Source organism: Plectropomus leopardus, chromosome 8 (assembly GCF_026936395.1).
Source record: "Plectropomus leopardus strain MGB_pleo_1.0 chromosome 8, ASM2693639v1, whole genome shotgun sequence".
NCBI lineage: Eukaryota > Metazoa > Chordata > Actinopteri > Perciformes > Serranidae > Plectropomus > Plectropomus leopardus.
The window spans coordinates 14,570,341-14,596,806 of NC_142183.1; the positions used below are offsets into that span (position 1 = coordinate 14,570,341).

At 39.8% G+C, this 26,466-nt stretch overlaps 1 protein-coding gene across 4 annotated transcripts in view; it reads left to right on the plus strand.

The window, feature by feature from the left end:
• drp2 (dystrophin related protein 2) overlaps positions 1–26,466 on the plus strand; it is a 214,657-nt gene that overhangs the window by 92,013 nt on the left and 96,178 nt on the right. For 2 of the 4 annotated variants that reach the window (XM_088080931.1, XM_088080933.1), the window contains exon 3: positions 16,642–16,816. In XM_088080931.1, the coding sequence (XP_087937057.1) occupies positions 16,770–16,816 (47 nt within the window). In that variant the 5' untranslated portion in view covers positions 16,642–16,769. Of the gene's footprint in view, positions 1–8,958; positions 9,090–14,923; positions 14,957–16,641; positions 16,817–26,466 lie in introns of those variants that run through there. The other 2 variants (XM_088080932.1, XM_042493960.2) reach the window with 2 other exon arrangements.

Genomic DNA, 26,466 nt, shown 5'->3' on the forward strand with positions numbered 1-26,466 from the left:
ATCAGCATGAATTATTAGTCATTGTCGGACAGGGGCATTTAAACTTAGCAACAGGCTTAGTTTTGTCACTGCAATAGTTTGACGTGAGAGGCTTACAGATACGCTGGTATGATGTCGTCTGGAATAGTTTTAAAATGTAAAAAGATGACCCCCAAAACGTCGAGTGCCTGATACTCCAAAGGACACTGACATATCATATATGAACAACAAATTTGGGAAAACACCTGAAAACTTTAACAGCATAGCCATCTTGTAAAGTATTCTTTTCTTAGACACGTCACAGCTTATTTCTAGCTTTGACTAGTTCTACTGCAGCTTGCATTATAAAATAATAGCTAATTGTCTAGTTATTTTAGCTGCACTGACTGAAAACTGAACTCATAAAAGTCTGACTTCTGGAATCTCATTAAACTCCAGAAGTCTCTTCCTCTCTAAAACAAAGGGACCCAGTGATTCAAACTGGTAAAAGAAAAAAAATGAATGAGGCAGTTTCAAGTCAAAAATGAATTTCCTGTGCTGTTTGGCATATTAGAGACAAGCTGCTAGCCCAGAACCTGCTAATGTGCTGCCAGCCTTTTTTCTGATAACTTAAGATCCAGATCTTCAGGAGGTTTTTAAGCATGAGCCAAATTATCCACGAGGTCTCTCCCTCGCCAAAACAATATACCTAATGATTTAAACAGGCAAAAACACTAAATAAAGCAGTTACATGTAAAAAAAAAACAAAAAAAAAAACAAAACATCTGTGTTTGTCCAACACCCTACAGTGGCCGACATGAAAATGTGGATGGCCCTATAGCCAGTGTTTGGTTTGTCCATTCTAGGCTACTGTAGAAACTTGTTAGTGCAACATGGTGATCTTTTGAGGATGAGAACCTGCTCCCTATTTCAATGTAAAAAGCTCATTCTGTACGAAAACAAAACGATTCTTATTTTCAGTTTATTATACTCTAAATAAAACATATTATCATATTATATTCAATTTCTCCCACTATATCCCCTTAAATCCTACACACTGGACCTTTAATCGCACTGAAGCTTCGATGCCCAAAAACTGGGATTTGGAAGAGTGCTACTTTGTATGTAATAAAGGTGCCCGAATATATAAAAAGTGTCAAAATAGAGCTTGTTTATTAAAAAATGTGCCAGGTGAGAATCTCGTGGATGTCCCCACAGTCCAGGCTAATTATTTTTATATCAATTATTAATGTTGTTTATTAACTTGCCCCAGGACTCCTGTCATTTTGCAAAAGTGGCACTGGGCAAAGCCAGTTAAGTATACGTGTTCTACAGGACTTACACTATGAAAATGACATCATGTGGACATTTAGAGGACTTCATTTTGAGTTATAGTGGACTGGACTTCACCGATTGTATCATCCTTAAAATCCACAGCAGAATTGAATTTCTTTTTCCATCTGACTGCTCAGTCTCAGAGCCTCTCCTCTGCTTTTTCAGCCCATGTATTTTTCAGTCTGCTCATTCGAGTTTGTCGAAAGTGTGCTTGAAATCATTCACCCAAGAAAAGTATTCCGATCCGTTAAGTTAATCACCATTTTTTGCTTTTGCTTTAGTAATGAGCCTCAAATCAGCGCAGTTTAATTTCTGATTTCTTCACCTGTAATTTCAAGCATTGTGGTCTGTTTTTTTTTAATTTGTAACTTTGATTCATAGGGTCTTGTCATTTTCAGGAACTGTTTTACAGCAAAGGAGATATTTTTTTTTCCACGGTTGATACAGGATGAAATATCTCAACTGTCATCTGCCGTCTTAAAATAGATTAAAGACTACAAACTGTTCCTTAAATTTTCACCCTGTTAAGCTCCGTTCATTAGTCATAAGCATAATTGAACAGATGACTCTCAAGGTGGATATTTGCATGCAACGTGCGCACACACAGATTGAAATACATAATGATTAAATAAGCCGTGTGTGAGATTGCATGAGGTGTTTCAGCCTTCATTAAGGTTACACAGCTGTAGATTCAATTTTCTCAAAAAGGACAGCGGGAGAGGCCGAGATGACTGTATGAAAGAAGAATGGAGAGTGTTCACAATAAGCTCGTTAGGATGCTGTCTGTAGCAGTGGCATCAACAAAACAGCTGAGTAAAGTGGACATTTGGTCGTAATCTTTTCCTTGCTGGCGGAACTGTTTGAAGCAGAGACCACTCAGGGCACACTGCGAAATAACTCATGTTATCAAGTAATTTTTGGTTACTAGTGAGGCTAGAAGCCTTGTTTTCTTCAAACAAGTGAAAAAAATCTGTCAGTTTATTAAGAAGATTTCAGCATGCTTCCAAAACAAATCAACTTGTTTTCTTTAAACGGATGGCAGCATCTTGAAAGAGCACAGTTTAGAGTTATGGAGTGTGGGAAGATGTTCGGCATGTCCTGGGTTTTTGAAGTAAAAGTCATGTTCATTTTTTGCATATGTTAGGGTACTGGCATTTGAAGCAGCTCCAAGGCTTTGGATGTGCGTGAAACTCTCCTCGTTAAATCATCAGTGAAAAGATGAGCAATTGCATCAGGAAATATTTGGTTCTTCAGGAAAAAGTCAAAAGTTCCAGCCTGTGTTTTTAACAGCTTTAAACTATACTATCAACATTTTTTCAGGGCTGTCAAACAATTAATTTTTTTTACTTGCCATAAAAGACTCATTTGCGATTAATCACATGTTTAAAATGTAATTATTATGCATTACAAAATGGAATGCTAACAGCTGTCTGATTAGTTGCTCAGCTTGTAGGTGGTCATTTCAAGACTATTTAGAGACCCCAATATGCAGAAATATTCAAATATAATAGGCAAAAATAACACATTTATACTGCATGCAAAATACTGCATGTGTTTTGCCCAAAACTGCATGGGACTAGCATGAAGTGGGCATGTCTGTAAAAGGCAGACTCACACAAAACCCATTGTCATTCAGATATCTTGAGGTCAGAGGTCAAGGGAGACCATACCGTTTTTCCATTGCAAAAATTTGGCCTATCTTAAGAGCATTATTTAGCCCTCTTCCTGACAAGCTATGACATGGTTTGTAACACTGGATTTCTCTGGTCATCTCATTTTTTATGATACCAGAATAATCACTGTAGCTTTACACAAGGCACCCTTTAGTGTCCACCCAGGAACAACCCTGGGCTTTGAAGTCAATGAGACATTGGCCAAACTCCATCGCTTGATGCCATTGGGCCCAAAAATACTTTTTTTCATAGACTTACATCATCTGCACATCAGCGGATAATTTTTTTGTGGTTCATTAACTTCACAGTACGGACACTTTAAAAGCCGTTATTTAAATCATGATTTCTAAAAAGTTGTAAAATTTACTAATAGCTGAATCCAGAGTTAATTTCCTACTGTAATCTATCTAAGGGAGAACAAGCGATTAGGAGGTGCGGTTAGATGAAGGTCAGGGCACTTGCACTTCAGGCCTGTGGATGAGAAAGATCTGGTCAAACTTTTCTTGGCTTCATGCTCCACTGAGCACCTTTCATAGGAATGAATACAGCCCCCTGTCTGCATCGCTGTATCTGCTTCTCCTTAGACATTCATGGCTAAAACACATAACTTGTAGTTAATGTTGTGAAACATTCACAATTAGGTTTAGTCGACAAAACTATTCCGTTAGGTTTAGAAAAAAGTTTATGTTTTGGCTTCAAATAGGTGCATTTGTTACAGAGTTAGTGTTAGATATAATGTGACGTTAATATGTGATGTATGCACATAACTTGTGTCATGGTCATAGGTCAGCATTGGCTGTTGCTTTCACACAGGGCACCAACAGTGGTCTCCTGAGTGAAAATCCTGTTTTTGTTTGACCCACTGAACCACGCTGACCTCCTCCATCTGCAGATTTGTCACCCTTTATAGCAGTTACTCTGAGTGTCTCATGGTGCCATGAATGGGTCTACATTAGTTATTTGAAAGCCTTCTGCATCTCACATCCCATTCGCTATTCAACTCACCACTTAAGGCTGCGGCCGACAGAAAAGTTACACATGGCCTTTCATTTAGTCATACAAAACGTATTGATTTGGAGACAGTGACATGGCTGGATAGCTAATCGTGTTGTCAACCATAAACACTGTTATTGACTTTGAATCTTGCTAGCAAAACATTCGCTTTCCAGCTCATAACTGAGCCAAAGGGTTTTATGAGGTGAGCAGACTAGAAATATCTCCCATTGCGGTATCCATCCTGTTTACTGGAGTAGTGAACGGTGTTTCCATTGCATGAGTACCTTATAGGATGCTAATGATTTTTCCAGGTATTAGACAAACCCTCAGGTGTTACAGGGGAAACCAAGTTATTGCTTGTGAATAACTTCTAAGTTTTAATTGCAAAACGCCTGAAAATATAATTGAAAAGTCTTAATATGTTTCTTTGTAAATGGGAAAATAGAGTACCCCAGGAATAAGTGCTAAAACCTGGAAATGAGTTAGCATTTCTGCACCTCTGGTTCCCTTGTCTCAAAGTCAGTGGGCTTTTTGGATGGGTGTTTGGTTAGAGGACTGAAATAGGGTCTGTGGTTTCACATTTTGTTCTGTGACATAAAATTTGTTAGTAAACACCCCACTTATGAACTTTGAAGTTTTTATGTGTCTTAATAAAGGTAGTTGCTAAGTGGCCTAGTTGTCAGGGCGAATCTAAATCATGTGACCTTGGTGCAGTTTGCCTATACACGTTAGCCTTTTACCTCTGGCGATTGCAATTATGCTTAAAAAATCACAGAAGTGATGGTGTTCCTGAAAGTATCATAAACATTTGTTTGCCATGGAGCTAATTTTCTGCAATAATCCAAAATCCAATGTTAAAATGCCGAAAGCTTTTTTAAAAGGGAACTAGGCAAAGTTAACTTTTGCGTCGGCCTACAGAAAAAAGTCATCCCTGCGGCACTTTTTGCCCTTGAAGGTGACTAGAATCAAAAATTCATGGGAGACGGAGAGGGCAAAATCGGCATTTTCCCTGACTTGATGGAACGGTCCATAAAAACATGAAGTCTGAAACAACAGAGGTTTAATATTTTAGTGTGAGCGTCATATAGCTTCAATGAAGAGGTGAAAACAACTTGATACAGAATATACAGTTACGAATGCAATGATTTCGACAACCTCAATGTTAAGGGAAATAAAAGGGAAAACACATTTTGAAAGGTTAACGGCGGTGAGGAATACCTTTGGGACCAGCAGTGAATACAATCCTATAAGGCAGACTGCTGCACTACTTGCACACAAAACACAAACTATCACAGAATAATATTTTCAGACAGTCAGTTGAAGTTTCACTGCTGCTCTGGAAGCACTTCACTCACCATGCCGTTGAATGAAAAGCAGAGCCATTACTCACCTGATGCTAGAATCAACACAATAAGCGTCCTGTAAAGTGTTCAAATAACACTCCCCCACTGCCACCTCCAGCAGTAATGATGTTAATGTCAGCTGAGCTCTCATTTCACCGCCGAGCTCTCGCTTCAAAGCATCTTTTGAGGACAGAATAAAAAAAAGAAATGCCACCATGTAAATATAAATAAGTGTGTGGATGCCATGTTTGCTCCAGGGGGAAATCACTTTGTCATTGAAAAGATAATAAAGTAGGAAGGGTAATGAAATATGTGGTTGGAGGGCAAAACACTGCGAGCATGACAATGTGTAGTCGTGATGGGAGTACAGAAGGAAAGGAGGCAGGAGGAGGGGACGTGAAAGTCTTTCCTTTCTCCTGCTGTTCTGTTGGGTGCTTCCAATCACAAATCACCGTGCCACATGTCTGCAGACAAAAGGAGTGAAGCTCGGGAAGAGCACGGCAATGTTTCAGGGGGGAATAGGAATAGTTTGACAGCTGCCTTCGTCCCAGCAGGAGTGTGGGGGGTATAGCTGATGTAGTTTCTCTTACAGTAAGTGTGTGTCTCTGCATGCCTGCTATTTAATAGTCGATATTGAAGAGTTCCTGTGTGAATATGCGTGTGTGCTGTGTCATTGGAGCTCCTCCAGTCCCTCCAGCGGAGTGTGACGGTTGCAGCTGTGAGGGGAAGCTCGGCTCGTTCATCCTGCATCAGCAGGAGAAAGGGGACTAAGAGCTGGAGTGTGTATTTCTGTGTGTGTGTTTTCCCCTTCCCCGTCTAAGTTCTAACTGGTGGTTGTTGAGGGGCTGTGGGACAGCGGGACAGAGCAGCAGGGAGGCAGTGGTCCAGCCCCCACTAACCCCCATCAGGCACATAGCCAAGAGCCAGCACACACATCAACGTGCATCCACACACTCACAGAAATGCACGAGTACACTTGCGCCAACTCTATTTACCAGCGGGCCTCCTGGACACTGATACTCTGAGTCATTGTTGGCCTGGGATTTATTTGTTGAAGTTTAAACCCCGCCACATTCAGTGAAGCTGAGCCGCTAAGTTCTGGGCGTCCGTATCAGCGCTCGCCAGTTCGTTTGGACACTGCATAATGGCTTTATCACTTCTGTTAAGTGTTTGTAATTGTGGGTGTAAAAGCATTACAAATTGTTGCTGGCTTAAGCTCGCTGACAGAAGGATGTGTTCGCAATTACACTTCGAAATTAGTTCCATTTCAGTACAATCACTCCATCTGTCACAGCTGATATGGACTGTATTTTAATGTGAGTGTGTAAACTCTGTGAAGGAAATGTCCCTGAGAAAAACCTCATGACGAGACCTTTGAGTCAGGGGAAAGAAGTTTTTTTTTTACTCCTCATCCTTTTTAAATTCATTTGTTTTTACTCCTTGTTTCCAAAGGAGAGTCCTGGAGCAAAGGAGAAGATGCGTAAATGAATAAAAGGGCAGGTTTCACGGCTGTAGTCATAAACTTTGGTAAACTTCTTACGGCTTTGGAGGAAGAGCAGGTTATTCGCTAATCTGAAGATCCCTGGCTTCTCTAGTCCGCATGTCAAAATATCCTTGGGCAAGATACTGAACCCCAAATCGCTCCCAATTAACGTGTGGGTGCGCAGCCCATTCTCATTCTGAAGTTGTCAAATGCTGTTTCTTCATCTGTGATTCCAGCGCAAGGTACCGATGCCAAAACCCACCCTTTGCTGCAGTATGATACACCCCCAGGCTGTGTCTGTTTTTCAGGAGTAACGCGGCCAGAAGGGACCTTTTGCAGTGTTATGATATGCCGTGGGTCGACCGGATGGCACGCGGTGTGACACTATTATACGCTGATGGGCGGCGTCAGTTGATGACATAGCTGGATGGAACCTGTTGCAGCCACATGCTGCTGAACGGTGTCAGCTTGAACTGCTGCTAGTAACGATGTAATATAAGGAGCTGGAAGGTCCCAATGGCGGGTGGGAGGGTGGTAGATGGGTGCGACTAACCATTTTCACTTGGGAGCCCTTATAAAAGAAAAGCCAAACCATGATATTTTTTTCCGAAACCTAACCATGTGCTCCTCTTGCTTAATGCTAACCACGTGTTTGTGCTGATGTCCCAGCGTTTGTTGCAGCATCTCAGAACATCAACATCAGACTGGATCAGTGTTGGGGAGTAAAATGTGACATTTTAATTAAATTTAAAATTATATGTCAGTTCAGTGTCAGTATCAGTTACAGATACTCAGAGATAAATACGTAAGTCAATTACAGTTACTAATCGAAATGTTGATGATTAGAAAGATGTTACATCTGAATATGTTCTTTTCGTTGAAAAAATCATATGTAGAATGTAACATTCTTTCTCTTGCTTTGCATGTTTTGTCATGAATGAATGTGTCCTTTTGACGTAGCCCATTTTTGGACATTTTTCTGCCTTATTGTTTAGTTTAAAACATTTGTTAGCAGGTCTGTATCAGACTCAGATTAGTTTTGTTTTCCATACAAATTTTAAAGTCTGAATGGGCTTTGTGGAACATTCAGTGTGACAGCAGCGTTCAAGTCACATAGTAAACAAGCGAACAATGCTGATGATGGATCACAAACATGCAACAACATTTTTTGCCGACACTAGATATCAACAAAATCCAGACTGTATCGTATTAACTTGCTGTGCGGTCTGTCTTTCCCTCCGTGTCGCAGTCTGCAGCAAAGAGTAGCGTGAAAGTCAAGAGCACTCACTACAGAGCAAAATCAAGGAACCAAAATGTTCCTAGAAATACTTTGCACGGAAAAAAAACTCTGCTGGACTTGAAGCAACTTTAGTCGACTTAGGTCTACAACTGATGATACAAGTCTCTGACTTTCAAGAGGCAGCCGCTTGATAAAAACATAATCAAAAAGTGATCAGTTGTATTAAGTTACAAGACACTGGTAAAATAATTAGGATACATTACATTACATATCAACAGGATAACTAGTAATCCGTAATCTATTACATTTCAAAAGTAAACTTCCACTGGTCTGGATCAAAGTGGTGAACCAACTGACTGACAGTCTGATATTGCTGCTGTGCTGCTAAAGTGACTAAAAATCCAAACTTAGAAATATAACAAATAACTACAAACAAACCCCGAGTTTTCTACCTTGCTGTTATTTTTTAACAATGCTACATATTTCCTTGTTGGACCGTCATTATGCTGCTGTGACTTTGACCCTTGCACTCCCTGTCATTAATTATGTGTACTGAGGGAACATACAATACTAAAGCAACACAAACCTCTGCCATACGAGTATAATTATTTTGCTTTTTCATTTTTGTCCGACTCAAGTTCCTAGAACCATTAGTGCAGGGTTGGTTTTTTTTGTGCACTGATGAGAGTGTGTGCGTGGGTAGAAGGACATCAAGCAGATGGCCTTTTCTTCCCCTCGGTCTTGAGAAGTAGGGGGCCCTGTAGGTGTGAGCAGGAATGTACAAGGACAGAGAAGTCTTTGACCAAGAGAGAAGTTTCTGCTTATTAGGTCACCCTTCTCTCCCCATGCCTGCTTCTGCCCCCCTCCTTCCCCACCTCCATCTCTCTCTCTGTTTGTTCCTTATATCCCTCTCTGCATGCCCAACTTATCTCTGGATTCTCCACCAAGACAATCAACAGACAAGGTAAATAATGTGTACACTCAGTTACCCGCAGTGACAGCTTTAACAGCACGAGTCTGAGACTGGAGTCGTAACGGCGCAGCAAGTCTTTACTATTAAGGTAGGCACTGCACATTGTGGAAGAGCTGAATTTATCTGCAAAGCTTCAGTAATGAGAGTAAATCCTGGCTATCTTATTGCTTCTCAGGGATATCTTAGCTCCAGTCTTGATTCCTCCAGATTAATATCAACGTGTAGACATGGTGTGGCGGCACAGTGGCTTTGATCCTCTGATGCTTTATCTGCACAGTTGAACTGTCTCTTCTCTTTTGCTCTGAAATCCTGCAAAGCTTTGTGTGCTATCTTTTATCAACTCCTTTGATTTGAAATTCACATATTGTCTGAAAAATGTCCTTCCAGGTTGCCTTGGCTTGACTTGTTAAACAAAAAAAAAGAGAGAGGAAGAAGAGGCAGATTTTCTGTCTGTGCTGTTCACATAATTGGACTTTTTTTTTTCTTTTTCTTTTTACAAAAGTGTTGAGATATGTTTTCTGTAGGAAGCAGTTATGAGTGCATGGAGGTGAGAGCCGTAGCCATAGCAGCAAGACGAATATTGTCTGTGTCACTTTGTGGCATGTCAGTGAAATCTCTGCTGGTTTTTCAGCATCTTTGGAAAACACGCAGCACACACGCTTCACTGTGCAACGCCACATCCGATCAAGGCTGTAAATAATGCATGTTTAAAGCTTGACTCATGTTTTTGAAGTTTAAAGCGGGAGACAGACCCACCTAATGTGCTGCACTGTGGGCTGATACATGCCTGCGTGATGCAGATGTGTGCAGACGGAGATAATAGAGACATTTGCATGACATGATTTTTGTGGACACCGTTTCCCCGCTGTGATGGCTTTTTAATGTGACTTGCAGGGAGAAAACATGAACTGATTTTTTAATATTTAATCAAGTTTAGAAATACAGTCCTCCAGGTGCTATGATGTATGAGTTTGTCTTTATATGAAACCCTGCTGGTAGCAATCTGAGAAAAACTTGAAGAGGGATGAGGAGAGATTTGAGGCTGCCGACAGCACTGTCTGTCACTCCTCTTCACTCGAGAAACAAACGTCTCTCAGAGCTATCTTTCACCCGCGGGGCATCTTCTTGGTGTTAGTGGTGATGTGGTTGATGGTTGTCATTGTTCAACTCCATTTCACATCTTGAAGAGGCAGCTTTCTAAAGCAAACAAACAATCAAACTGCCATTCTGCTCTTTAACGTCATGGTGTCATGTACAGCCTCTGCTGCATTATTTCCATGTTTTATTCACAAACACAGCTGTGAAGTGAGTCAGATATATACGCAGAATATAAAGTCACTGAAAGGTCCAGTGTGTAGGATTTAGAGGCATCTAGCGGTGAGGACTGCAGATTGCAACCACGTGAAACATCTCTGTTGTCCCAAGCGTGAACTCCCAATTAGGATTCCTTCAGTGTTAATTGTTCAGGAGGTTTTTACCAGGAGCCGAATTATCCACGGAGGTCTCATTCTCTCCAAAACAAACTGACCTAGTGATACAAACCCATAAAAACACTGAATAAAGCAGTGTATTGTGAAATATATATATAATATAGTGTAATCAGTGTGAAAATCTCTGAACTTTTCAGAAACGCAGAAAAAAAGACAGAGTGGCCTGTCTGTTGGAGCAGATTAGCTGGTGGACACTGTATATTGCTGGCAAGTGTTGTGCTTTAATCACCGTACTGTTGTAAGCCCACTCTTACCTTTGTAGTCAGTAGCATCATGCTAGCTTACTATCTAATGCCGAGATATTGTTGCTGTAGAAAAAAACCCATATGCATTGCGTCATTTAAAAAGAAAGACCACTCTTTTATGAAGCGCTGGGATGAAGCACCAGCTCCCTGCCACTGCTTTTTTGCGAAGTGAACAGTTGACACATGCCCTTCCATTGCTCGGTGTATTTAGGTAATGACATCATGGATCATGTTTTTTAGAAAGATCTTCAACACACCCTGAGTCTCCTCTTAGCTTCACTCCACTGAAAAAAAAAAAAGAAAGTCAAGCGTAAACCCTGAAGAACCCATACTTATTATTTTACATTCCATTTCTGCTGATATATCCACCTTAAGTCCCACACACTGGACCTTTAAGTTATTATTTTTAGAGGTTTTTTTTAGCTCAAATGAGGTCCTGGAAGAGCTATATACAAAGTCACATGTGACCTCTTATTACCAGCGAAGGGAAAGAGACAGTGAGAGCAGGAGAGAGTGGGAGAGATGTGCTGATTTAGGACTCACCTACACTAACAGGAGCTGTCTGTGGAAGAAAAGGGAGGGAAGGAAGCGAAGAAATAACAGGAGACAGGAGATGGTGATGATTCATGTGAAAGTGAAAAAAAAAACCCACCAAGCCAGACTGAGGTGAGGTGGTCTGTAGAACAAACTAGAAAGGTAAAGAGAAGGATGAATACGTGCAGAAGAGGGGGAGGAGGAGGAGGAGGAGGAAAAGAAGGAAGGAGAGGATGAGCGTACTCAAAGCAAGTCTTTCCCTCCGACTCTCACCGGGGAGTCGTTCACTCAAATGTTGACACTGCAACAAAGTTTTTTCTCTCTGCTTCATTTCGGGCTCAATTTGTTTTAGACAAACCACCTGAGCTCTAGAGTGAATCACTCAAAGGGAAGCAGTGTGGTAGTTAACCCTTTAATGGTTCCATCGAGAGAAAAGTAATAAAAAATGTTTTAGTTCCTTTTTGCACAAACAACAAAAAATAGTTTTTTAACCAACCATGCAGTTTGAGTACGCCGATGCCTGCGACAGCTATGGCTGGAGACTTTACTTTTTTCGTGTTCCTGATATCTCAAGAAAACCTTAAGCGAATGTTTCAAATATGGCACAAATGTTCACTTGGACTCAAGGATGAAATGATTACAATTTGAAGGTCAAAGGTCACTTGACCTCACAAATGTTTTGGCCATAAATCAATCACGCTAATTATGACTAAGAGGGGGGACAGGAGCAACATGGGATCCTGAATAAATTACATTTTACATATAATCAGAGATATTTATAACGATTCTTTTATTTCTTGATTCCTCTTGATTAATCAATAACTCATTTGGCCTATATTTTAATTTATACTGATTGGTAGAGCACCTTTTTTATAATAATTACAAAATTATGAAACCTTTTGGGAGGGGGGTTTAATTTACATTATTTTGTCCATTAAGCCAGGACACATGATAGCAGAGTTTTTTCTCCTGCTGTTCTGCCGGATTGAAGCCACCTGAAAATGTCTGATTCTGAAAACCACAGCGCACTCTGGGAATTTATTTGGTCCTAACTCACTCCAACAGAGTCCTTGAGATGGCTCTATCAGCTTGAGTAAAGTACAACAAATATTTACACAAGATATCACATTAAATGATTGAAGGCTTGTGTTTTTTGTGAGTGTAAATTGTGTGTGTGTGTGTGTGTGTGTGCTGCTGTAGACGGATAGCTGACTGCTGCTGTGGGGGGTTGGAGGTTGAGCCCTGCAGCAGGGAGAAATCGGATTGACCAGTTTAAAAAAAAAAAAAAAAGATGTGATAAGAGTCTTCTAAGAAGCATAAGGGTTATAGTCTGTGTGTGTGTGTGTGTGTGTGTGTGTTATAAAGCTGAAGGTGTTAGTTGCTGCTGAGGTAAAGGTTGTGAAATGAACGGAAAAAGACGGGAAGCCTCTGACAGCCCAGTGACCAAACACAGGATTTATCATGACCTGTGAACCGGGAAAAGCTTCTCCTGCCACTTATTTTAGTAAGCGTGTGTGTGTATATATATATATATATATATATATATATATATATATATGCCTGCGTTTGTGACAGGGCTTGTGTGTTTGTGTGCATGGGCTGCCTCCTTGATATTTTTCTCTTGCAGCTCCATCAAGGGGATTGCACCTCTTCAAGTGTGGCCTCGCATGCCCCCTCACTCTAAAAGTCTGTGAAAAAAAGAGGCTTTTTGTCTGCATTCGGTTCCTTGAGTTTAATGGAATGGAATAATGGGATGAAACTGCTTGTGTCTCATGATTCAGGTTTTCTATCTTACACACAGGACAAAGTTATTCAATTTGACTCTGATTTGTTGACTAGACTTTTTGAGTGCGTGGCACTTCACATTTTTGCATTGTGCTTTCTTTACACTGTAGATATATTACACAGAGGTAGACCAGTACAGGTATCTGCCGACTGATTTATTGTTAAGATGATTTTCACCCATTAAAAATCGGAAATAGGTCAGGAGGAATGCGTATTCTGCTCTACACAGTCTATAAATCTTGTTGTCTTGCTCTTGACAGATCATTCATGTTAAGGATTAATGTGTCTCAGGCAGGATTCCACCTTTCATGGATCAGGTCTCGATTTAAACCTGCATCAGCAGATTTTTTTGGCTTCCTGGGGGCAGCAGAAGCTGTAAACACAGCCTCAGACATATCATCAGCTTTCAGGGCGATATTGCGAAACCTTATGAAAAAAAAGTTGGTTATATCCAGCAGTCATGGAGCAATAATATCATCCACTTTAATGCAACTACAAGAAACTTTCATTTTGTGTTGATTTTGGCGGCCTCTTTGGACAAATGCGTTAGTGTTTTCATGAGCGTCACCACTTTGCCTTGTGAAATTCTTCATCTGGCTAGCTTTCTTTAGGAAGTGAATTAAAGAAAGATGCAACTTATTTTTAATATTGATTTTTTCTTTTTTAAACATGGCAGTTTGCAGGATGCATAATTAGGCAATGTATCTATGTGTGGCTGTTTAAGATGGATTGGCTTGATTTCTTTCAAAAATGGGAAGAAAGCAATGAGCAAGTTAAGTCATGGCCCCAAAATCAGAAGTTATAATAAATAACCTGAATGAAGTTACCTGAAAATAAGCCCCAAAAAATGAAACAAAACAACCCCCCCCCCAAATAAAAAAATGCAAAAAATTAAATGAATGTAGTCATTATTTATAAAATAATTTCAAATATAGAATAAGAACTCACCATTCCCTCTGTAATTTTACGTTATTTAGTTCTGTGGTCACTTCTTTTGTTTTTCTCTTTGCTGACCTGCCCCGTTATTCTACATAACCACAAAATATAACATTGAAAAAAGTTCTTACAGGAAAAATGTCCTTCTGCTTTCTTTTTAACTTGCCAACACTCATGCAAAACTTTGCCTTAGAAAACGAAAACCATTATAGGCTTCTCTGGTCTGCATGCTGTAACTAGTTTCATCTGGTTTTCAAGGAAAATGGACAGACAGGCAGTAAAAATTACTACATAGAAATATATTCTCACTGATAGTGTCCTTTGCTCATGTAGGTCATACAGAGAATGTAGGTCTGTGGTTCAGTTGCTGTGAGTGACCCCGCTGCGACGGGATATTGATTATAGCAGCTTTAAAGGAAGAGTTTTACATTTCTGAAAGAGTTTCAAGGAGTCAGCAGGGGACTGTGAGAGCTGGCAGGCATGAAGAATCACAGATGGATTTTCAAAAAGAGGGTTGTAGTTCCCCAAAAATGAAACAAAATGTGCAACAAAATTCTGGTCCAATAAAAGAGGTAAACTAAAAAGCAACTCAAGCTATATTAACATAAAACTGAACACAAAGGGGAACATAGACAATAACTCATCAGACCATATTTCTGAAACAAAGGGGGTAACAAAGTGACAAATGAAGCCAACTAAATTAAACATTAAAAAAAACAAGACAATTAGTCGATCAGTGTAAATATTTGAGCAATTAACTAAGACAAAGGAGATCCACAAACTAAAAAAGTCTAAAGAAATAAACAACATCTCTGGACTAACAAAACCCAAACCCCCCATGATGTGCAGGGCACATGGTACGTCCTGATTTTTCACTTCCTGTATTTAAGAGCTGTGTTTTAGGGGGTTAATATTTTACTCCAGCCTGACAGGATGTCCCTCCAGCAACAGAACCTTCAGCACAGGTAAATCAAAGAAACCAAAATTAGAGCAACTCAAGAAAAAGGACAAACTGAAGTGTGACCGTACAGAAATTAACTAGGCGCACTTGCTGCAAATAGAAATGATTTTACTGCCAACAATACTAAATAAACTGACTGATGTATGAAACCAAAGTGATGTAAAGCAGGTGGCATCACAGGCACATAACTCTCTGTAACAGGGCAAATTGTTGGTCCTAGACTTAATTTTTTGCACAGATTAAGCAAACAATATATAATGTGTGATTAGAGGGCTTAAGACGTGCTAATTTGTTGAATTTATTACCTTCAGACAGCCGAGTTTCCCCTTGTCTCCAGTCTTGGTGCTATAGGCTCAGCTTACAGTCTCAAGGCTGCAGCTTTATATTTAACATACAGATATGAGAGCTTTTCAATCTCTTCATATAACTCTCAGCATTGAAGTGAAGAAGCTTATTCCCTAAAATATTGAACTCATGGGTGGATTATGAGACAGTGGGCCCTTGGCTACAATATATATATGCAAAAGAACCAAACCCCTCTCATATATAAGATCAAAACACAGACTTTGTTTTGGTTCAAAGTTTTTTGAGTTTTTGGTTGTTGTTTCATTTGTCTTTATTGTCGTTATGCATCCTCTTATCATTTTGTGTCTCTCTGAGGTAATTATGTGTAGTTTGGGTCATTTTTTTTTCTTTTGGTTGGTTTGTGCCACTTTGTGTCTCTTGGTAGTTGTTTTATGTCACTTTGTGGTTGTTTTCTGTCTTTTTGTGTCGCTGTGAATCAATTTGTGTCTCCTTGAGGTCATTGTGTCTATTTTGTGGTCATTGCATGTCTCTCTGTGGTTGTTTTTGTATCTCTTTGTAGTCTTTTTGTGTCCCTTTTTAAGTTATTTTGTGTCTTCTTGTGGTTCTTTTTGTCTCTGTAGTCCATTTGTGTCACTGAAGTAGTTGTGTGAAGTATTAGTCATTCTGTGTTTCTTTGTAGTAATTTTGTGTCACTTTATAGTTGTTTTGTGTCGTTTTGAGGTCATTATGTCTATTTCTTTCATAATTTTATGTCTCCCTGTAGTTGTTTTGTCTTTATTTGTAGACTTGTATCACTTTGAGGACAGTCCAAGTGTCTCGGAGGTAATTGTGTATTTCTTGGTCATTTTGTGTCATCTTGTGGTTGTTTTGTGTCTCTTTGTAGACCTTTTGAGTCATTTTAAGGCTGTTTTAAGTCACTTTTGATTATTGAGTGAATTTTTTTGGTGATGTTCTCTTTGAGGGAAATTTTATGTTTTTGGCTTTTGTTTAATCCATTCTTTTGTCTCTTGTGGTTGCTTTGTGTCCCTTTGTTCTATGTCGATCTGGGGTAATTTTGTGTCTCTTTGAGGAAATTGTTTATATTTTTGTTTCTTTTCTGGTAGTTTTGTAGTTATTTCTCTTTGTGGTCATTTTGAGAATTATTTTTCATTGAGACAATTCCAGTGAAAATCGCTGTGATTTTTTTCCCCAGACAGTCCTTCAGTGGTTTATCTTTTCTTCTGCAGTGTCTTGTTTGAGCCTGCCCCCTGGGGTCGGCAAAGCCGCAGATGTTCTAATCCTACCTTTATTGGCAGTATAAATTAGAATACATTTATTTGTGAAAATCAGTCTTCAACAACTCAAATAATTTCACTGCAATCACCTGCTGTTTCTTGTCTCTAGCTGCGGGGCGGCCCTCGTGGCCGGGATGCCACTGTGTGCCTTGCCAGTCCACAGTGGACGGTGAGGGGCAGGAGGAGGGGACCGAGTGCAGGAGACTGAGAGGAGGCGGCCCGCACCAAACAGGAGAAATGAACCTGTGCTGGAACGAGATCAAACGCAAGTCCCACAACATCCGGTAAGAGGACATTCATAGTGGTGTTTACTGGAGGGAAGATGTTTTCAGAGCCAAGATGCATTTGTAAGCTTCAGTGGAGGTCGTCTGTTCTGTGGCAACAATAGCTGTAAACTGCTGATTGTTTTTCTGCCTACAAGTTGGCTCAAAAGAAAAAGAAATGAAAAAGTTGATTTATTTTATGACATTGTCAGTGCACAGACAAGTTTCCAAAGAAAACATCTGATCAGTTTCAGCTTTATACAGTTTTTTTGTTAGCCTCTAGCAAGCCATCACTGTTATTCTAAACACAATCTGCTTCACTGAGATTCACTGAGTTTACTGAGCACTCTACTGAATAACTGCAAGCATTTCTGTGAAACACAAAACCAAAAGGTAAAACAACTTTCTCTTTATAACCCAGTTGCTATAAATTAGCCAAATGCCCTGTTGGTATAGAGATGTGTAGTGCAACTAAAAGGTGGGTCTGGCAGGTTTTTGCTGATGGTCCCTCTCCAGACACCTTTTAAAGCAGAGGGGTCCATATTGCTTCCTATATAGGGCCAAAAATTAATCTGGGTCAGGGACTGCCTGCCAATTTTATGTAAAATTACATCACATTAAAATGTTTTATTTTATACAAATATAATCTTCTAATTCAAAATAACATTAACAGGCATTTTATTAATTTGCATTGATGATTGTTAAAAAAAATAAACTAAAGTATGCTTCTTTTTGGGATCATAAACATATTAGACTTTATAAAGTGCTTTATAAAGTCTGTATTGTTCACCTTTGTAATGAGGAAAAACTGTCTTCAGATTGAAAAGTTGGTAAAAATATTAAAAATTAAACATCATAGTGACAATAATGAACAAAAGAAAAATCAATATCGGATATTTAACATTTCTGTTAGACATCATCACTGTGCACTAAAAATTACAACTAGCAGATGTCAGAATGATAAGTGTAGTCAGCATCTTGTGTTTATGTTGTTTGGCTGACACCGTACTAATTGTGAAACATACAGTAATATCTGCTGCAGTGGGCTTTTTAGCTGATTGTAGAAGGAAGCTCCAGGGTCCGGTTTACTTCCTTAAACTGCACTCTCTACCATATTTGCTGTCAAAACTTTCACTATGCTAATGCTAACTCTCGCTCAACAAGTCTGCTCTGTGCTGGAGGGTTCAGGAGTCTTAGCTAGTGTTGTGTCAAAGTCCGTTCCCCTCTTGTTAAATGTTTCCTGCAGCATTGGCCTTTGTATTTGTGACATACCTCATCTCGCTTGCTTGGTGTCTGTTTGAATCTCAGGTTTAAGGGAAGCACGCACACGTCGCCTCCTTCAGTAGAGGAATGTTAAAATACCTCACTAGTGACAAACTTTGCACCAGTACAAGTCAGAATAGTCAATGTCAGACATTTTAGGGGACATAAACACAAGAAAATCATATTTTTTTATTCTGGGGAACATAAATTAAAGTATAATGTTATATAGACACTTGATTCCCAGGGAATTTGTACTGTTTCTATTGGAATATTAAGTGAGAATTGTACTTTTAATTACAGTGGCAGTTGTCCTTATTTAGTTGAATCTGTGGGGAGACATTATGCTAATATGTTAACATTTAAGTCACACAGGTAAATAGAGCCTAATGATGTCTAACATATATACATACAGTCTCTGTCTATTTGTTTGTTTTCCATTTTCCTCCGACAATTCTTCCTGTCGCCATTCACACTCAGTTTTCAGGCAATTAAAAAAGTATTGTCGAATAATGTGCTGTCAAACAAAAATACATATTTCAGTACTCTTCCTTCAGTCGGCTTATTAATTATGAATATAATATGGGTTAATACAGCCATTGCACAAGTTACACTCGAGAGGTTTGCCAGTGCAAAACAATTAGAGGGCATTCGTGTTGTTCTTTGATGCTTAATTGGAAACTGTCCAGGCTTGCCGCATCATTTCTGTTTCTTCAATTCAGCTGGCATCCTGTTTAGACAATTGGCCCCTTAATTGCTTACTTGACCCTGATGCATCTAGGAAGAGGGAGGGGGAGGTTAAGGAAGGATAGTTGTGAAATTGGTTAAGACAGTTTCCCCCGCAGTCCTGTGTAATGAGATCACTATGGATGGCCTGCAGTGGCTGTTTATACCAGAGCTGCACTCTGACTTCATCAGGCTGAGAGAGAAAGGGAGGAATAAAGGAAGGAGTCGATGGAGGGGGAGAGAGAGAGAAAGTAGACAGCTGGTATTAAATCATCACAGAGGAGAGATGGGATGCGGGTAAATGGGAGGAGCAGAGGGAAAGAAGGATATAAGAATGAATGAATGAGAAAGAGCTTCACTGAAAAGCCATCTAACCTTGAGGGTGATGCTGTCCAGAGGAAACGTCTGACTGCGTTTAATGCCGGCGGCCGGACAAGTGCAGACGACTGGCTTTATAATGGCTTGTCTGGCATTGATTGACAGGTGGCTGAGGCTCTGTTCCAACTCATGGCTTCTTCTTTCTATCCTTTAAACTGTTGTGCATTATACCCTATAGTATACTGTACTTTAACTGCATTTAAATTCAACTTCCTCGGTTGTTTTTTTGTGCTGTGTTTCTTAAACAGAGTCTGCAGCCATGCTTGCAAAGTTTGTCCCAAATTTTGTGCCAATCAGTCCAGTAGATGTTGAGATAATTCACTGGATAAGTGAAAACTTTGACCCACTAGTGGTGCTGCAAGAAAAGTCAGGGGAGTCGAAAGTCACTTGGATACCTTCTCAGGGGACCGTGAATATTTGTACCAAATTTTAAGACAATCTATCCAGTTTCTGTTAAGATAAATCAGTTTGGTCCAAAGTGGTGAACTGACCGACAGACCGACTTTGCAGACCTTGGAGTCATGCTGTTAGCACAGCTAAAGAATATTTGTGTCTCCAAAATTCAACGCTGATGTGAAAGTACCCATTTCTGGAAACACCCAGAGAATTAAACAATTTAAGATAAGGAGTAAATAGTGCACTAAATGCATTCTCTAAATGTTTACAGATGGCAGTGGCACAGAGAATTTATCAGTGTGACACAGTGTCGCTCAGCTAATTGGACTCGGCGGTGATAACAGAAGGTTAGGGACTTGATCACTTTTTGGCGTCGTGTATGGAAAGTAGGCAAAATCATTACACCGTGAGCCACTTTACCCATACACACCAGCTGTGTAGCATGTGTTATTGACTACAAAACAGTGCTTTGATGCCACGGGCAAAAAATGTAGACACGCTGCTCTTATTGCTGTGTGTTTTGTACTATATCAAGTTGTGGTTTTATGTCTTACACAGAATTGAAATAATAGCACCAAATAAGTGGACCACAACACTGTGTCCCGCTCTGTCTGTCATAATCACTGCTAAATCATTATGAATATATATAAAAGAGACATTTATTACTGCAAGCATATTGCTAGGGCCACTCAGCCATCTGTAACTATTGTGTGAGAAATTACAGAATGAGAGTGTGGGTGGTTTCAGTGTATTTAAGATGTTTATTTAGAGAAAATATGACTTAAACATATTTCTGAAAAAAAAATAAAGGATAAAATGAAGCTCATGACAACTTCCTACAGTCAAGCTAAACTAACTGGCTGCTGTTGTAGCTTCTTATTAACACTACAGATATGAGCAGGTGGTGGAAAAATGTAATTTCCCATACAAGGGATAAGTACAGGTACACTTTTAGAAATAAGGGCTCTTAAAGGGATAAAGGGCTGAGGATCTACTCAGAACAATTTGCTTATGAAAAACAGGTTCTCCAAGGGTTGTTTTTAAGACTAAGGTTTTAATCAAGATCATTTTTGTAAGTTATTCAAGGACTGTTTAAAGTATGAATGTTAAGAGATTCCCAGCATCAAATATCAAAATATTTACCAATGTTTCAAAATTTTAATTGAGTACCCAGAAATTGGCATTTTGTTTTCGGATCTAATTTGGAGCAGAATTTTGGCTACTGCGACGTTCAGACAGTAAAGGCTTTGGAGAAGTGATTTCAAAAAATATCCATCACCTTAAAACATGATTGTGAACTATGGGTGTTTTGCGTTGTGCTGGACCACATCAGCCCTTTAGGAGCCTCATGAAGGCTGCTGGACCTGGTTCCCTTGGCTAGTGAAGTAAAAAGTTGAATATTGGCCTCCAAAATATATAGAAGAATGAAGCTGCATAAAATGGACATACTCAATTAAGGAAAAGGAACCTCAAAATTGTACTTAGCACAGTGCTTGAGCAAATGTACTTAATTACTTTGCATTACTAGATATGACGCCTGGAACACACTGTGTGCGTGAGCTGTGCGTGACGGCAACCTCACCGAACTGCAGCGCCTTACACGCATGTGGTGTTCACACAGGCAGTGTTGTTGCTGTGGCGCTGCTGCAGAGCTGCCTGCTGCTATAAGAACTGTATTTCCACAATTGTAAGCAAATATTCCATTAATTTATAAAGTCTTGCAAGCTCCTGCATTGTCAGCAACACGGTCCTGCAGATATTTCACAATAAAATGCCTTGAGTCAACAACTGATGGGATTCTGTTGATAGAGAAGTTGTCAAAGGACTTCTGTTTTGAAACAAAAACAGGAAAGTTTGAGTAAAACATATATTTGTATATCCCCATGTCTGTGACAGATAAAGACATTATTAACAAAAGGTGGCATAGAGTCGATACAATTATCAAAACAACACTTTCACGGTCTATTTCTGCTGACAACCGTGCTCTGCACGCAGAAAAAGTCGGTGGGCCACCATTTCTCAGGATGTTCTGCGGTTGACAGCGCTGCTCACGTCGGCATTGTGGCTGCTCTAATCTGTTAACACGAGCACCGAAAAAAAAACATCTCAACAGGTTCCATGACACTCACATGCTGCTCACGCAGGCAGTATGTACCAGGCGTGAGAGGGACATCAGTCATGTTATTTCTGCTAGAAAACAAGCTTATTCCGCTGCCTTTCCCCCTAAAAAAGCAGACTATCCCTTTAACATTAGTGAGTTGTATTCCTCAATGTGTTTTGTAACTCATCTCCTGCCCAGCGTATGTTAGTGTCAGCGATGTGATCAAGCTGTATTTCCACTGAGACCAGCTGCACTTTGCATACTATGGCAGTCAAACACAAAACAGCTTGTTGCTGAATCATCACAAAACGGCCCCAGTGTAGCAGCAGCAGAAGCACAGAGTGCCTCCTCAGTTAAAATGTACAAATTCAAATAGATTTCACATGTATATTAGCCCATTGCAGTGTCAACCGCACACAATACCAGGCTTTGTTTGTGACTCGAGCCGTGCCACGTCGTGAGGTGCCCACTGTTTTGCACTGCAGGGAATGCCCACTGAGGTTGGTGTGGGTGTCTCAGTGGCATGTTATGAATTTTATTTGCCGCATGGCTGGGATAACTGCAGAGAGCCAGCCGCCCACGCTGAGCGTCTGTCTGAGGGCAAGGGGGGACCTCCGAGTCTGTTTTTGTCTTAGTGTGTTTTTGTCATTACAACAATGTTCCTGTTTCTATTCACAAGTAGAGATATCTGTTGATTTGCTCCTCATTCAAGGTCTCTTTCGTTCTCATTTAGTCTCTACCTTTTGGCTCTTCCTCCCCTTCTCTTACAATGTTTTTTTTTCTTATACTTATCCACCCTCCACCTCCTTTCTTCTCCTCCCTCCCTTTCTAGCGCCCCCCACAGGCATCTCAAGCTTAGTGCGATGCCCTTTGGTGGTTCTCTGCTCCACTTTGCCTACATTGCTCACAGGCAAGTTACAGTAAGATACCCGCAGGACTTATTGAGCTCCAATTACATGTTAATGATAATTCTATTGTTCGAGGTCAGGAGTGACAACCTTGTGCCGCTCGAGGGGTTAGCAGTGGGATGGCAGGTGTGTGTGGGACTCTACCATCAATCATTCAGTCGCTTGAAGGATTTTTGCTTTCATTGCTGCCTGTGATTCAGTAGTTTATTCCAGGTTAACGATGCCATGTACATATTTGCTCATGCTCTCACTTTTACTCCGTACTGTAATACTAACGGGTGTGGTTTGAGCTGCTGGGTCAAATACTTCTAACACAATATTACATTTTTAGGTTTTTGATTTTACCTGATGCTCCATTTTGTAAGCAAGTGACATTTTTTATGCCCTCTTGTTGGCATTGGAGGCATTGTGTTTTCTGGTTGTCCATCCGACCCTCAGCCTCTTTTCTTGTGAGGGAATTTCTTCAAATTTAGCACAAATGTCCACTTGGACTCAAGGATAATTGATTAGACTTTGGTGGTCATAGGTCACAGGTCACTCCTTTTTGTGAATGCAATATCTCAAGAAGGCTTTTAGGGGATTTTCTCAAATTTGGCGCAAACATTCACTTGGACTCAAGAATAAACAGATTACAATGTGGTGATTGGCTGTCAAAGGTCAATGTGACCTCACAAAACATTTTTGAGACATATATCAAGAATTTATGTGCTAAATATGACAAGATTTCACACAAATGTCAAATAGGATAAAATTATGACATGCTGACATTTTTTATCCAAGAGGTCAAAGGTCACTGCGACATCATAATGTTCTATAAAAATACTTTTCTAGGCATTTTTTAATATCATTATTCAGGAACACAAGGGGAAACATTCGGTCAGATACTGTATTGGTGACACTAATCTTGGGTGCCCACCTAGAAACTCTTCTGATTGTGTGGATCTTCTGTGCTGCCGGGGGAAAATGTGTGTGAAGCATCCATGTTTTCACAAACATGGATTTAACTTCGGAGGCATACAGTCGCGTGGTGGTAATTCTAGTTTGACGTCTTAACCTATTAGTACAGTCTTGTAAACAGTGATGGAGTCAGTGATGTGCATGATTAGTCAACTAGTCCATTAGATGTTGCTACCCTTGCCAGTTGGCACCAGAAATATTAGTTGGTGAAACTTATTATTTAGACACCCAGAGGAAACCAGCAGAAGTTTGAATTGACATGTGAGACCAGCAGCTCTTCATCAACGGCTCTTTCTCTCTCACTCCTTTTCATGCACACGTGCACAAGCACAAACGTGCGCTGTGAGACCTCATGAATTTGAGTTTGCGTCCTTCTGACGGGTAGTATGTCTGAGTAAAAAGTAAAGTATGTCTGAGCCTGGCATGCACTCGTGCAAGCTGGATGTCTTAACGCAAGAATGAACAAGAGAGGTGTTTTTGAGGAAATGGGAGATCTTGAAGTCTGGATGTATGTGTGTGTCAGTTAGCATGCACACTCATGCATGATAGAGTCAGTGTGTGTGTTTTAATGAAAATGAATTGGGACATTAAAAACAGTGAATAAATGTTAATTTTACTTTTATTAAATAAGGTGTTTTCATGGTTTGTAGGATGATTTGCAGTGTTTATAAAGCACAGTGCAAAGTGCCACACATTTCGCATGCATTTAAAATATTTCAAATTAAAATGTCATTAAAGACTTCAGGTGGCTTTTATGTTATGCGCAATATATATTTTTGACTATGGTTAATGTTATTTATTAAATTGTGTTCAATTTTGACTGTAAATAAGTTGCAATTTCAATTGCAACACTTAAAATGTAATCAATACGTATTCAATTGGCACTCAATCAAATGTGAAAGTATCAAATTGGGGATAAGCACATTGTCTCAGCTCTCCTGTTGACCTTTTATGGTTGTAAATATTGTTCTGGTCTTGACTATCTTTGGTGTTGGACTTAATTAAGTCGGTCTTGACTACAGGCCTTCTTGTAATAATTAATTCAGGCCTCATACAAAGCTCATTCTCTTTTCCTTGAGAGACTGCTATTGACGTCACGCGTGTCACTCTGGGTAAAGCAAACCAGTGAATGAAGACATTGATAAAGAAGGAATCACAGCTTCGAGACATGTAGGACAGACGCCAACAAACTTTGATACATGGGGAATTAGGAGCCCCATGAATAATTTGATGAATTGCCACTTTGAAATTAAACAGTAGTGAAGCTGCGAGGAGAACTGCCTTCATACCCATCATCTGGCGCAGAACAAATCAGAGGTGGTCTCACACAGATTAGACAAAATGTTGGACTTTCTTGGACTGCTACAGTGTCTGTTTGACTAGCAGGAGGAGATAATAAGGCTCCGTGCACACACTGTACCCAGGCATGCTGAATGGTTTATATGGAGCAAATCAAATCCCCAAAGGAGTGAAAACATCGTGCTGCCGGAGCTGCAAAGAACAATGAGGGCTCAGGGACTAAAGACACGCTTAGTACATTAGCTCTGTGTACTTGAAGACCTGCAAACCAAAACCTGCATTGAGATCAGAGGAGGGCAAGTCTGTTATAAATGGCAATCAATATGTTTTTTGATCACACAAAGTCTGCTCGCTTTGTGTGTGTGTTTTATCATCGTAATCTGCTTGTTAATTGGCATATTTTACTGCTGTGTTTACAATCATTACTGACCTTTAACAGCCTCATAAAATAGTAACTATAGATTGGTGCTTGGTGTTAATCAAGGAATTAAAAATGCATCAATCAATTTTAGGGTGAAAGCAGGTTTCAGTGTTGTGTTTTGATTTTTAGGATTAAAAATTACATCTGTTATCATGCCTGTTAACTTGCACATGCACCTACACACAGGCTTAGGGTTATACATCTGATCTTCTATTCCTGCGCTACATTTATTCTGAATTTTGCAAACAGTTCAAAAAGAAAACAGTTCATGGGAGATGTATCCTGCTCATTTCATGCTCATACTTGTATTTTGGGTTTCTGCCAGAACATTTTTATATATTTCATAGGTATATGCAGAAATTGTTGGTTACTGTTTGTAAGCGCACTCACCAGTGAAACAAACCAACTCCAGCTATGTCAGCTTGCTGTTTCGCCTTGTTATGTTTGCGTTTTGTCTGCGCTGAGTCAGTGATTTTTCTAGCTTCCTCTTGGATGCATGCTTGTCATGGTCTGGCACCTATTAATAAATTCCAAACCTTACCTTCGTGCCGTGCCCAGGAAAGTACAGAACACAACAAATTCAGACAAAATAAGAAAAAAACAGGCAGGGAGCAGAGTCTCTGCAGATCAGTACCCTGCCACACACTTTTAGTGGGTCATACAACATGATTAAGAGTGATAACTTTTGTCTATACATTGTTTTTTTAGGCAAATTCTGCATAATACATCTCACAAAAATCTATTTATTTTCCTCATACTGCCTGTACAGAAACACCTTTCTCTCTCTCTTGGTCTTTCCGTGTGTCTCTGCGGCATGATCCGAAATCGAGAAGTTAACATCAACAGCCAAGATTAAATTTTTCTATGATGTGAGCTTGCTACATCTAGCAGTGTACTTGCAACAGAGGAATTACTCTCATGGAGTGTATCAGCACTTTCTACTGTGAAAAATATCTAACAAATGCTTCTTAACCAAAATCTTAACAATCCAACATGTTTCAGCAGGAATTTAAACCGAAATTACCAAAATCAGCAGCTTAGATTACATGTTTCCCTGACATTAGCATGTAGCAACATGTGGCAATGTTTTAACAGCTGAAGAATTACTGTAACAGAGTGAAGGAGCACTTTCTAACAAAAATCACCAATTAAAGCTTCTAAACCAAAATCTTAACAGTCCAACATGCTCTAGCAGGAATCTGATCCATAGTCTTGAAGAAATTAA